At 37.2% G+C, this 13,322-nt stretch overlaps 3 protein-coding genes across 3 annotated transcripts; 1 reads left to right on the forward strand and 2 right to left on the reverse strand.

The window, feature by feature from the left end:
- Positions 1–2,144: 2,144 nt before the first annotated feature.
- On the reverse strand, positions 2,145–3,187 carry LOC127104418 (uncharacterized; the record flags this gene model as incomplete). The annotated part of the gene is made up of 3 exons (XM_051041602.1): positions 2,145–2,449; positions 2,762–2,883; positions 2,994–3,187. Coding segments are annotated over 3 exons (561 nt in total), but the record flags the coding sequence as incomplete, so codon positions are not given.
- Positions 3,188–8,722: 5,535 nt separating this feature from the next.
- Positions 8,723–9,399, forward strand: LOC127104419 (uncharacterized). The gene is made up of 2 exons (XM_051041603.1): positions 8,723–9,044; positions 9,124–9,399. The coding sequence occupies exons 1-2, from the start codon at positions 8,904–8,906 to the stop codon at positions 9,397–9,399; spliced, it is 417 nt and encodes a 138-aa protein (XP_050897560.1). The 5' UTR covers positions 8,723–8,903.
- Positions 9,400–9,548: 149 nt separating this feature from the next.
- LOC127104420 (uncharacterized) lies at positions 9,549–12,827 on the reverse strand. The gene is made up of 5 exons (XM_051041604.1): positions 11,697–12,827; positions 10,675–11,619; positions 10,174–10,567; positions 9,712–9,770; positions 9,549–9,614 (listed from the first exon to the last, which is right to left on the reverse strand). The coding sequence occupies exons 1-5, from the start codon at positions 12,825–12,827 to the stop codon at positions 9,549–9,551; spliced, it is 2,595 nt and encodes an 864-aa protein (XP_050897561.1).
- Positions 12,828–13,322: the final 495 nt, after the last annotated feature.

Raw genomic sequence — 13,322 nt, forward strand, 5'->3', positions numbered from 1 at the left:
CTTTTGTGTAAAATCTGTTTGTATAGAAGCAACTTGTAACACATAAAATATTATTCAAACTGTTTTTTTTATTCCTTAAGGAGGTTATCCTTGAGAAGACAAAGAAGGTTATTCTTTGTGAGTCCTTAAGGAGACTAGGGTATAGTTGGATCCTTGAGAAAACAAAGAAGGTTATTCTTTGTGATTATTTTAATATGTTAATTATAGTGGATTAAGTCCTTCTGTATGAGGCAAAATCACCTTGGCGGGTGGATTGGAGTAGCTTTGAGTTTCAAGCGAACCGGGATACAAATACTTATGTTTTTATTCTTTGTTATTAACTTGTTAGTGGTTTTCTTGTTTTGGAAAACGCTTTTGCTTGTAAAACCCAATTCAAACCCTCATTTCTTGTATTTTTCACACCTTCAATTGGCATCAGAGTTTCGGTTCTGATTGTGATAAAAGTTTTATCAACACTTTATTGTGTTCAGTACCGATCTAGTTTGTGTGAGAAACAATGGTCGTTGCTAACGCTGCTAACGTTGTTAACAATAATGAAGTGAAAAATCACCAATCTTTGATGGTGAGAAATTTGATTATTGGAAATATAGAATAAAAATCTTTTTTCTCAATTATGATATTGATATATGGGATCTTATAGTCTATGGTTGCGTTCACCCAGTTAATACTGAAGGAAATAATATAGCAAGAAATGTTATGATTGATCAACAGAAGAAAGATTTCAAAAATCATCATAGGGTCATAACTATACTACTAAATATTATCTATTATACTGAGTATAAGAAGATAACAAACAAAGATTCTGCCAAATCCATTTTTTGACTCTCTGAGGATGACTTATTAGGTGAATGCTCAAGTAAAAGAGACAAAGGCCTTGGACTTAATCCAGAAGTACGAGGCATTCAAAATGGAAGATGATGAAACAACTGAGACTATGTTCTCAAGGTTTCAGATGCTTGTTGCAGGACTGAAAGTTCTGGAAAAATGATACTCTACAACTGACCATGTCAAGAAGATTCTCAGAAGTCTTCCTAAAAAATGGAGACTTATTATAATTACTTTGAAGTTGGAAAAGGATCTAAACAGTATCAGTCTCGAAGAACTTGTTAGTTCTTTAAGAAGCCACAAAATTGAGCTTGAAGAAGATGGACCTCAGAAGTGAGGTAAATCTGTTGCCTTAAAATCTAAGCCTGAGAAGACAAAAGCTTATCAAGCTGAGGAAGAATCAGAAGGGTCTGATAAAGAATCAGAAGATGATGATGAGTTGTCTCTAATTTTAAAAAGAGTCAACAAACTCTGGAAGCACAAGCACGATGGTCAAGGAAAGTTTAGAGGAGCCAGAAGGACTGTTGGTCGTTTTGATTCCTCGTCTGGACAAAAGAAGCAAGGTTTGGAAAAAGAAGTTATCTGCCTTGAGTGCAAGGAGCCATGCTAGTAAAAAAATGATTGTCATAAGCTGAAAAAGGACAGAAGGCCTAAGAAGAATTTTTCTAAAGTCAAGAAGGGGCTAATGGCCACATGGGATGACTCAGAATCCGAAGAAGATTCTGACGAAGAAAAAAACCAATGTTGCATTGATGGCAACTACAGATGATCCTGAAGGTTCTAAAGAACTAGAAGACAATGTATTATCAAAATTAGAATCCGACTCTGATTCTAAATAGGTATTTTCTAACCTATCTCGTTTTGATATTGAATTATGTCTCTCTGAAATGCTGGAAAAGTACTAGAGTCTTCAGAGTAAATACAAGGACCTTAAACAAGTCCAAGGAATTGCTTCTGAAACTCGCAGTGAGCTTGAGAAATATATTTCCTCTCTAAATGAAAATATATTTTGAGAAACACTATCCAAAAGACTTCATCCAAACAACTAATGTTATTTACTTATTTTTCATATATTTTTGTAAACTTATTTTCATCAGTTCTCTAAAATAGCTTATGAAAACAGATTATAGCATATATAAAAACAATTTAGTTTAACTTTTCCTCTTGTTATAGAAATAACTTATGTAACCCTATATATAAGAGCTTATTTGATAAGCGCTTATAGGCCTAAATTTTTGTAATATTTTTCAAATTTCCGTTTCTACCGCTTTCCAAGTAGATTCTTCGGATCAAGCCTATTAGGAATAGTTTTTCCAGCATTAAGCTTGAATAAAATCACAATTTCAAAACTAAATTGTCAACATACACAACTAGATGTGTCAGATACAAACTCCACCAAAAAATTGAAACAAATACAGATCTGAACTTAAAAAAATATATATAAATATAAAAATAAAATTAAAAAACTCACAAGAAAAAAAAAAGAGAGAGAGAGAAAAAGTGAGAATCATCCGAGAGAGAACCTGCAAGGAGTTGATGAAGCTCTTGCTGCGTTCCATGGAAACTTCATCGAAGGTCATAGAGTTGTTGTGAAACATCGTCGTTGGGTGCTCCAACTCCATGGCTAGCTATAACAGAAACGTAACTAACTCAACTAACTAAAAAAATCAAAAACTTGGATCACTCAAATTATTACGGGTGTCGACATGTCAGTGACGGTGTCGGAGTCCGATAACGTTTACACAAAATCCATTCAAACCCAATTGAACAGTCAAAGTTATGTAGTACTATTATTTAATTTCACAATCCAAAGCACAGCATATGAAAAAATTTAGCATGTGAAGAACAAGTTGTTTCATTTGCAATGAGAAGCAATCAAACAAGCACAAAATAGTGACGACAGATAAATAGTAATCGGGTAAAAGAGAATTAATACCTTCAGGAGTCCAACCGTAGGAGTGACGAGATACTGAAAGCATTGAAGTGAGCAACGCGGAAGCTGTTGCAGTGTGATAAGGAAGCAACGATTGCACGCCGCAACTCATCTCCACCGGCAATCTAATCAACAATTGCAATCGAATTCGAGTAGATTTCATTAGGTTTTGATGTTTATTGATAACAACACACACATAGAACATATCATATAGTTGAAAATGAACGTTGTTTACCTGGATATGCGATTAGGAGTTGAATTTTGCTTTGGGATCCGAAATGTTGATCGTGAAGGTCTAGTTTTAGCTCCGGCAGCTAGATTCGCCGTACTTCCTACGCGAGAAGCGGCGGAGCGAAGGAAACATCTTGCGGCGGAAATCGTAGTGTGGCGGAGGAACGAGCACCAGGGTTTTGCTGAGTGGGTTTTTTTTTATTTCTTCATTCCCAATTTTTTTGAATCCTAGGGTTTGAACAATGGGTTATGGGCTTGGATTGTAATGTTGGGCTGATAAGGAACAATACGGACTTTAGGGAATTTCTTAATGTTGTAAATATTTTACAACTCAATTTTATGAAAAAATTTATTCTAAAAATATATTTTCAGAAAGCTTTCGGAAATATAATTCTGAAACTATTGAAAAAAAAAACATTTAAATATTTTCATTACAATATTAACAACTCGACAAAAAGACATCTCATTTCTCATCAACTTTTCAATGTTTTTTTAATCTGGCCTAACAAATTAATGTAACCATCTCCAATTTCCATCCAAAGAGTTTGGATTACTAGAAGGGTGTGAGAATTTTGACATACTACCTTCACTTGGTGCAACATCACACTTCTTCGGTTCATCAAAGTTTCTAAACTGAAAAAATATTTGAAGAGTTAATATCGTCATCAAGTTGCATAATCTCTAATGCGCCTTTACCATATACAATCAACATAGTTATAAAATCCAATATTCCAAAATTTTCTTTTCTTAGAACAGGTTGCTTTTATCTCTTATCTATGCATAATTTATATGTTAGTAATATGATGCAAACCATGGCTAATAATCCATAGGAGTACTTTGATTTACCTGCCTTTTCTGAAAATTTGAAATACACATATCACAGATAAGACCAGGCTTAACAGGTCAAGCATGAGAGGAATTTAGTATTTTTTGAATTAGCTGGTTTTGGAAATATATTATCGAATTTTTTTGAAAATGTATTTCTGAATTGAATTTATTCATAAAATTAGAGTGTGGTTAAAAAACGAATGAAATGAGAATATTGGATGCGTCTGAAGATACATCTTCAAAATCTGAGAAACATTTTAATTTTTTTGTGTAGTGTGTAAGACGTACTGGTGACAATAGGGGAATTGAGTTTTCATGTTGATTTTATGATCATAGACATACCTGAAGATGAAGAGACACCTATCATTCTTGGTCGATCATTCATGCGGACAAGTCGATGCAATCTCAACATGGACTAGGGCACGTTAACTTTAAAAGTTGATGATGATGAAATAACATCGGATGCTATTGAAAATAGGAAGCTAGAGGTAGAAAAAGAACATCACTATCAAGTAGGAATGATCAGGACAAATGTGAGAAGGCAAAAAAACATACCAACATCAGAAAAAGATGCAAGAAGGCCTTCTCAACTACCACCACCTCCATTAACAACTCCGAATAAAAATATTCCTGGTTCCAGTCCAAAAGCATAAAGAAAGAAAGAAAAGCCTTATCCTCATGGACGAGGAATTGGCCTGGTAAAGAATGTCCGTCTTACCGGATAAGATGGATGACCGTAGAGCCAGACGACGTTAAACGAAGCACTTCGTGGGAGGCAATCAACGCGTTTATTTCTAATTATTGTCTTTGTTTGGTGTTTTACGTTGTTCAGGTATGCACGGTGCCTTGCATAAAAGGGCGGAGGCACTCACGTTATTGCGGAGGTTGTACAGGGAGGACAGACCAATTATGAATGAAAGAGAGAAGAAACTTTTTTGAAGCCCAACCAGCCACCTAACACGGCCACCCGTGTCAGTTGACACGGACCGTGTCAGACCCGTGAAGCAACTTGCAAGGGAGTAACAACAGTCTGACACAGCCAACTATGGTGCTTGACACGGCCCGTGTCAGGAGCACTAAAGAAAAGAGTAAAAATTCACATTGGCAGAAGCCTGACGCGCCCCGTGTCAGGACCACTGAAGAACGCGCTCCAAAGATTTTGAGTTATAGCAGTCTGACATGGCCGCCCGTGCATCTGCAAGATACTCAATAAAAATGCCAATCATCCTGCGGAAAGTGTCCCTAGTTGGGTTTACGGTGATATTGGTAGTTGTGGATAGATTGACATAATATGCACATTTTATGCCAATAAAAACTGACTACACTAGTAAAACTGTGGCCGGGGGGCTTTCATGAACAATGTGGTGAAATTATATGGATTGCTAAAATCAATTGTACTAGATAAAGATAAAGTATTTACTAGCAAATTTTGGCAGCAACTGTTTGTATTGCAGGGCACTACACTATCCATGAGTTCTTCATACCATCCACAAACTGATGGTCAATCTGAAGTTGTGAATAAGTGTCTAGAGATGTTGCGTTGATTTAGTTTTAACAATCCTAAAGGTCGGGCTAAGGCACTGACATGGGCAGAGTATTGATATAACTCTTCATTTCATACTAATACCGGTATGACTCCATTCGAAGCTCTTTATGGGAGAGATCCTCCAAGGTTGATAAGTTATGAACATGATCCCAAGGATAGTAAAGAAGAGGGTTAACGTTGTCTAAAGAACAAATTTAAGAAAAAAAACCATTTACAAGAAGGAAATCCTTACATTTGTTTCTGTTCACTATGGAGATAAGATTTTTCATAGTATTCTGCAGCAGAATAAAGTTGAGGCCTCAGGTTCTTAAGTTCCTGAAATGACCATAATATAGGGATAATGATTGTCAACGCATGTTGTTGTAAATATTAGATTGTAAATAGTAATTATTTCTATTAGTAATGAGGTCCATTAGTCAAAGCCCATTAGGTTTTCTATTCTCTCTTATTTAAAGCATGTAGATGTAACATGTAAGGATTACTTTTAATATATCAGTGAAATATTTTACAACATGGTATAAAGAGCTCCCGATTTTGGGGGATTCGCTTCCGCCTAAACTCTAGCCACCTTGTAGCGGAGTCCTTTTTTTTTACTGCAGTTTGTTGTTGTTGTTTTTGGGTGTTTGGGTCATTGTTGTTTTGTGTTGTAGCACATCGTGCTTCTTGTTTTTGTTCACTCATCTTTGAAACCCTAACCCATCCTGTTTCTTGGTTTGTTTCTCTCGATTGTCCTTTCAATGGCTGAGATTATTAACGATCAACCACCTCCACCTCCACCTCCACCTCCCACAAGTTTGTGTTCCCGATCTCTTACTGTTTGTGGTAATATTCCTAAGAATGCGTGGATTCTTGACTCTGGTGCTACTAATCATATGACATTTGATTCCACATTATTATGCTCTTATACCACACCTTCGAGTATTCCTTATATCACTGTTGTTGATGGTTCTCATGCTTGTGTTGTTGGCACTGAAAATATTGACTTGCAACCTCCATTCCAGTTGTAATTTGTGCTTCATGTTCCCACAATTTCCCACAATTTAATTTCCATCCATAAGCTTACCCGTGATCTGAATTGTAAAGTAATTTTTTCTATGTCCCATTGTGTTTTTCAGGACCTTACCACGGGGCAGACGATTGGAATTGCTAAGGAAAAGGAAGGGTTATACTACTTCTCTGATGACCATCCAAAGGTGTTGTCCTCCTGTTTTCAGTCTCAGTCTTCCTCTTCAGTCTCACAAATTTGGCTTCAGCACAAGCGTCTCGGTCATCCTCCATTTTATATAATTAAGTATATGTTTCCGTCGTTGTTCTTACACCATTCTGTTCAGTCTTTTAAGTGTGATGTTTGTCAGTTGGCAAAACACAATCGTGTATCTTTTCCTTCCAGTTTTAATAAAAGTGATGAACCTTTTGATTTGATTCATTCTGATGTTTAGGGACCTGCCCCTACCTCTAATATTTTTGGTGCAAAATGGTTTGTCTCATTTATTGATGATTGTACTCGGGTAACTTGGATTTTCTTGATGAATACTAAATCCGAAGTACCACAAATATTTATCCAATTTTATAATATGGTACAAACGCAATTTGGGAAAGGCATAAAAAGAATTCATTCTGACAATGGTAAAGAATATGTCAATCATACCTTTTCCAACTTCACTAGTAAACATGGCATTCTCCATGAATTCACATGTGTTGACACCCCACAACAAAACGGTGTCGCAGAAAGAAAAAATCGTCATTTACTTGAAGTTGCTAGATCTCTCCTTTTTCAAATGTCTGTTCCTACCTCTTATTGGGGTGAGGCAATTCTTACTGCTGCCTATCCGATTAACCGGGTCTCATCTCGAGTGTTAGGTAATAAAAGTCCTGCCCAATTTATGCTTTCACGTTTTCCATCTGTTCCTATCTTACACACTCTTGAGTCTCACGTTTTTGGTTGTGTTGCTTTTGTTCATGTTCACAAATAATATCGCAACAAATTGGATCCCCGTGCTGTCAGATGTATCTTTCTGGGTTATGCACCCAACAAAAGAGGGTACAAATGTTATCATCCTCCGAGTCGAAAATTCTTTGTCTCCAAAGATGTCACCTTTCATGAGAATGTGTCATATTTCACTCGTTCTCAGTCTCAGGGGGAGAACATAAGTGACTTAGAGTCAGAGTCTGAGTCCGAGTTTCTGATCCTTGGTCCTAGCATCCCTAGAAAACCTATCAGTGTTCCCTCTCTTGAACCCGAGTTGTCACCTAGTTTGAGTTTGAGTCCTAGTTCAACACCTGAATCTGAGCCAGTAAGTGTTCCTGGTCCTTCAAGGCCTTCTGTTTTACAGGAATTAGCACCTCCAGCACCAACTCTAGTGTATCAGAGAAGAAGTAAACCTGACCTTCTCCAGAAACAAATTCAATCGCCTGAACCGGAGGTAAGTACTGAAAATGATTCCTCTAGTGATGATTGTGCCATTTCTGATACTTGTGACACTAATCCAGTTGATTTACCCATTTCTTTGAGGAAGGATAAAAGATCTTGTCCCTCCCTATATCGACACCCTATCTCTCAATATGTCTCCACTAAACATCTTTCCACACAATATCAAAGTTTTATTGCAACTGTTGATTCTGTGAAAATCCCATTATCTGTTGAAGAAGCATTGCAAAATAGAAATTGGGTCCAAGCTATGGATGAGGAAATGAGAGCACTTGAAAAAAATGGTACTTGGGAGATTATTGAAAGAAAAAGAGACAAAAGTCCAGTTGGATGCAGATGGATCTATACTGTAAAGTACAAATCTGATGGTACACTTGATCGGTACAAAGCAAGACTAGTGGCAAAAGGTTATACTCAGACGTATGGTATTGATTATGAGGAGACATTTGCCCCAGTAGCAAAGATGAATACTGTTCGAATTTTACTATCTCTTGTTGCTTCATGTGGATGGGAATTGCAACAGTTTGATGTTAAAAATGCGTTCTTGCATGGAGACTTAGAGGAAGAAGTGTATATGGAGATTCCACCAGGTGTTGGCATAACAAATGGAGCTAACAAGGTGTGTAAATTGAAGAAAGCCTTATATGGACTAAAGCAGTCCCCTCGGGCATGGTTTGGAAGATTCACAAAGGCAATGATGTGTTTGGGCTATAAGCAAAGTCAAGGAGACCACACTTTATTTTTGGGTTAAATACACTTTACCCCCCTGTAATGTTAGCGAGTTTAGGATTACCCCCCTGGTAAAGTTATTTTTTCAATACCCCCCTTATGTTATGTAGATTCCTTCATAGAACCCCCTAATATCCAGGTGGCATGGAATCTTGGTTTTTTATTTCAGACGTGGCTTTTTAATTTTTTTATTTTCACATGTGAATCTTCATTAGGTCTCCAGCATGGCATAAACTAGAAATTAGGGTTCCAAATCCATCCCTCTCTCTCTTCGTGAAATCCATCCCTATCCCAAATCCATCCCTCTCTCTCTTCGTGAAATCCATCCCTACCCCAAATCCATCCCTCTCTTCATCTTCGTCCGTGTCCCCTTCATCTGGGTTATGGGTGGCAGCAAGACATCTTCCACGAGTGAAGTTGGAAACGGCTTACCAAGATGTGGATGCAATGAAACCATGAAGTTGTTGGTCTCCAAGTCAATTGAAAACCCCGGTCGCAAATTTTGGAAATGCAGGAATAATATGGTGAGCAATTTTGAAGCATTTTATTATTTTGAGTTTGATTTCGAAATTAATTGTTGGTGGTGTTTGTCTCAAATTGCAGAATGGGTGCGGTTTATTTTTGTGGGATGATTTGGTCAGTGAGTTTGCAGTGAAAGAAACCAATCCGTCCGGATGCCGCCAATGTGAAGTCAACAAGGCTTATTTGATTGAATTTGCTAAAGAGATTGTTGAGGAGATAGATTGCAGAGTCGGAAAGCTTAACAAGTTAGAAAAACTGAAGAAAAAGATTGCAATGGAAAAGAGGAAAAATTTATGGTTAATGTTTGTAATTGGTCTGTCATGGATGTTGATAGCAGCAATGGTTAAGTTAGTCTAATGAGTCTGTCATGTAATTGTTATGTCATTAGTGTTTTTCAGCAATGTAATGTTGAACTTGTAATGTGTTCATCAATGAAATGTAATCTGTTCATCAATCTTAAACTGTCAGTGCAGCATCATTATTTGATTAAACTTTCAGCATTCAATCTACCAATAATGACAGAAAAAAGTTATATCATAATGAAAGAGCAAAATTGCAAATTCATCAGAAAACTACAGAACAATTTTATAGTCAGTAATTCTAAAGAAAATATGACATAGTAAACATATAAATAAATTGAAATATATTAATGTAGTCTATCTCTTAAACTTTTTCAGTGCAGAATTCAAGGTGAATGTAATTAAATACTTTGGCTTTTTCTTTAGGTCCTGCAGAATTCATGGTTTTGTTGTAAGATTAGTGCACAGACTAGCCATGGCTCTCTGCAGAATTCATGGTTTATGAAAAACAAGAAAAAAATGTGACAGACTAGCCATTGTGTTTTATAGACAATACACACCAATAATGTTAAACTGATACATTAGAATTGATCATCACAGTAAGTGCATATGTTTGTTACAAAAGGATTACAAAATACATGTCTTCAAAGATCAGTTGGCATTACAAAAGAGTTTTCCAAAAGGATTACAAAATACATAGCAGAAACATAATAATCAGTCCCTCATTTTGAAGTGGGTATGTCTTCATTTTCTGGTAGGGTAATTGGTTTGTCACTAGATATTCCTTCACCTGTTATGGGTATTTTAAACCAACTCAACTTGATCCTCTCACTTTGCCTTCTTTTGATGATAGGTTTTTTTTCAACCCTTTTTCTGGATTGTTTTGTGATTGAGGCAGCCACACTAGATCCTGTTTGACTCATAATAGTTGGAACAGGCATATCAGTTGGAGGCTGTGGATCAGTTGGAACAGGCACATTTGTTGGAACAGTCATATCAGTTGCAGTTGGGGCAGGCATATCAGATGCAGTTGGAACAGGCACATTTGTTGGAACAGTCATATCAGTTGCAGTTGGGGCAGGCATATCAGTTGCAGTTGGAACAGGCACATTTGTTGGAACAGTCATATCAGTTGCAGTTGGGGCAGGCATATCAGATGCAGTTGGCATATCATTTGCAGTTGGCATATCAGTTGCAGTTGGCACATGTCCTTTTTTAGGTTTTCTCTACAATGTAAGACACAATGTATGGTTGTCATCACAATGCATATCACAATGAAGAATGTAAGACAGAATGTAGAATGTAAGACAAAATGTATATCACAATGAATTACCTTTCTTTTAAGTGCATTGGGATCCTGAGTGGTAGCCTTACAAGTCATAGCATTGTGACCAAAATTATCACATTTGGTGCACTTATATGCAACACCAGATCTTCTCTTCCTTGCACCATCCTCTCCACTTTCTCTTATCCTAATCTTCTTAGGTCTACCAGGACCATTTTTATATGCAGGTGGTAGAGGTGGTTCCATCTCAACTTCTGGCCACATATCTTGACCATTGATTGGACTTACTGAAAATCCATAACATAGTGCAAACTTTTCTCTTGTGTAACAAGCATCAACAAATTCATCAGGGTTTTGCTTTCTATAACTCAGAGCAGCTACAGCATGCCTACATGGAATTCCTACTAATTCCCAAAAATTACAACTACATGACCTTTTAGCAATGTCAACAATAAATTCATATGTGTTGTAACTATGTGTAACCTGAAAAGTCTCAGCAATTGACCATGTTGGCAACCAATGACCACTCCTGAACACCTCATTATCTAACCTTCTCCTAGGTATTGGCATCACCTTATGTGGCCAATTTTCTAGTTTACTTGCAGAGGTGGATAACCTATTCATCAGATATTTTCTTATCCACTCACACATTGTGAGTATAGGTTTGTCCCTAGCAGCTAGAATGGTAGCATTAAAAGACTCTGAGATATTATTCATCAATGTATCACATTTAGGGTAAAAAGAAAAGGCATGCTTACACCAGCTTTTGGTAGGAACAGCCATCAACCAAGTCCAAGCATTGGGATCTGCATTCTTCAATTCATTCATCTTTTGGACCCATGCCTGATAGTATGTGGCTTTAGCAGCTCCCATCATTAAATCTCTAATAAGGGCTCCTCCACCAAACCTTTTCTTGAAATTAGCATACAAGTGCCTAAGACATAATCTATGCTCAATAGTATCAGACAATTCTTCAAATACAGCCACAAGTCCCTGATACAAAATAGAAATTTTTTCAACATTTAGAGAATAGAATAATTTGCAACAGAAAGATAGAGTTAAATACATACCTTTTGTTGATCAGAGATAAATACATATCTTCTATCCTGACCAATGTCCTCCATTAGTAGTTGTATAAACCATCTCCAACTCTCCTTTGTTTCATTTTCAACCACACCAAATGCCAAAGGGAAGTATTGATCATTAGCATCCCTGCCTACAGCAATAAGTAACTGTCCACCATACTTGGTCTTTAAGTGACATCCATCAACCCCCACAAATGGTCTGCATCCATGAATAAAGCCTTTCTTACAGCCATCAAAACAGAAATAAAATGACCCAAACCTTGGTTGTATGGATGGACTAGGTCTTTCTACATTTATCTTCACAGTGTTGCCATGGTTTACCCTTCTTAGTTCTTCTGCATACCTCCATATGGAAGCATACTGATTGTCAGCATCACCTTCAATTATCTTCTTGGCAATTAGCTTAGCCCTCCATGCTTTTGCAACAGTAATACCCACAGAATATGTTTGCCTCATATCTTGGATGATGTCTCTTATCCTGACTGTATCAGAAGTTTGCATCCTCTTTACCACATGCTTGGCCACCCACTTTGAGCTAGCAGACTTGTTGTTCAAAACCCTAGCACATGTGTGCTTATGTACAAGTGTTTTTATAGCAAAAGTCTCCTTGTGGCCCACCTTAGAGCATAAGACTAAAAACCCACATTTATGCTTACACACCACCCTTACCCTATCTCCCTCATTTTTCACAAAAGAAATTTCCCTCCCATTAAGCACTGACCACTCACGGATAGCTGCCCTAAAGTCATCAAGTGTGTTGAATTCCATACCCCACTTGAATATAAAGTCTTTGTTTAGATGCTCTTTCCTAAACCTAGCATACTTGGGCCTTTCTTCATCACAAGAATCATCTGGGTCAGAACTATTCAACTCATCACTATAGTATACATCATCTGAATCCATACTCTTATTGGGCTCCTCCATACTGTTATTGGGCTCCCACCTAATAGGCTTAGTAACATCTATTCCTTCAAAACCATCAAAGTAAGCAGTAGCTCTTTCATCTTCACTGTCATCTAACCCCTCTACCTTCTCCTCATCTAACCCATCAATTCCATTATCAGGGGGGTGGTCATCATCATTCACACATTTAGGTTCCCTATCAGCAGGGTCCATGTTCCCAGTACTATGTTCAACATACAAATCTCCTTTCACATAAAATCATCAACAACATCATCATCTTTCCTAATCAGAAAAAAACCATCTTGAATTTCTAAAACTTTTGTCCATACCCTAACACAATCAGCCTTATACCCTAACCTACTCAACAACTTCTCAATGTTATCCATGTTCCAATTTGAAACATGTATCCCATTAACTGTCGTATCCGTACCCCCTCTGTATATAATTTCTTCTTCAAAAACCCTGTAAAATTCACCCCCATGGTGGAGTGTAACACTAAAGTGTTGTGAATCCTGTCAATATATTATACCCACATGTCAAAGATTGTTGATTTCAAAATTTTACCCTACGACATTGATGAACTTCAAATTTTTACTAACCTCGGACTTTGGACACTTAACTGAGCTCGTCTTCACTGAGCTGGATCGCTTCTTCGTATTCGCTGAGGTTGTCTTCATCTTCGTCTTCACAGCGGTCGTCTTTCTCGTT

Source organism: Lathyrus oleraceus, chromosome 7, assembly GCF_024323335.1.
Source record: "Lathyrus oleraceus cultivar Zhongwan6 chromosome 7, CAAS_Psat_ZW6_1.0, whole genome shotgun sequence".
NCBI classification, from domain to species: Eukaryota; Viridiplantae; Streptophyta; class Magnoliopsida; order Fabales; family Fabaceae; genus Lathyrus; species Lathyrus oleraceus.

Excerpts from the sequence above, each read along its gene's own strand:
- LOC127104420 (XM_051041604.1), bottom strand. The coding sequence starts at position 12,827 with ATGGACCCTGCTGATAGGGAACCTAAATGTGTGAATGATGATGACCAC. Across the intron at positions 11,620-11,696 it reads TTATCTCTGATCAACAAAAG|GGACTTGTGGCTGTATTTGA; the intron begins GTATGTATTTAA and ends ATTTTGTATCAG. Across the intron at positions 9,771-10,173 it reads TATCATCAAAAGAAGGCAAA|GACCTAAAGAAAAAGCCAAA; the intron begins GTGAGAGGATCA and ends TGAATTCTGCAG.
- LOC127104419 (XM_051041603.1), top strand. The coding sequence starts at position 8,904 with ATGGGTGGCAGCAAGACATCTTCCACGAGTGAAGTTGGAAACGGCTTA. Across the intron at positions 9,045-9,123 it reads GGAAATGCAGGAATAATATG|AATGGGTGCGGTTTATTTTT; the intron begins GTGAGCAATTTT and ends CTCAAATTGCAG.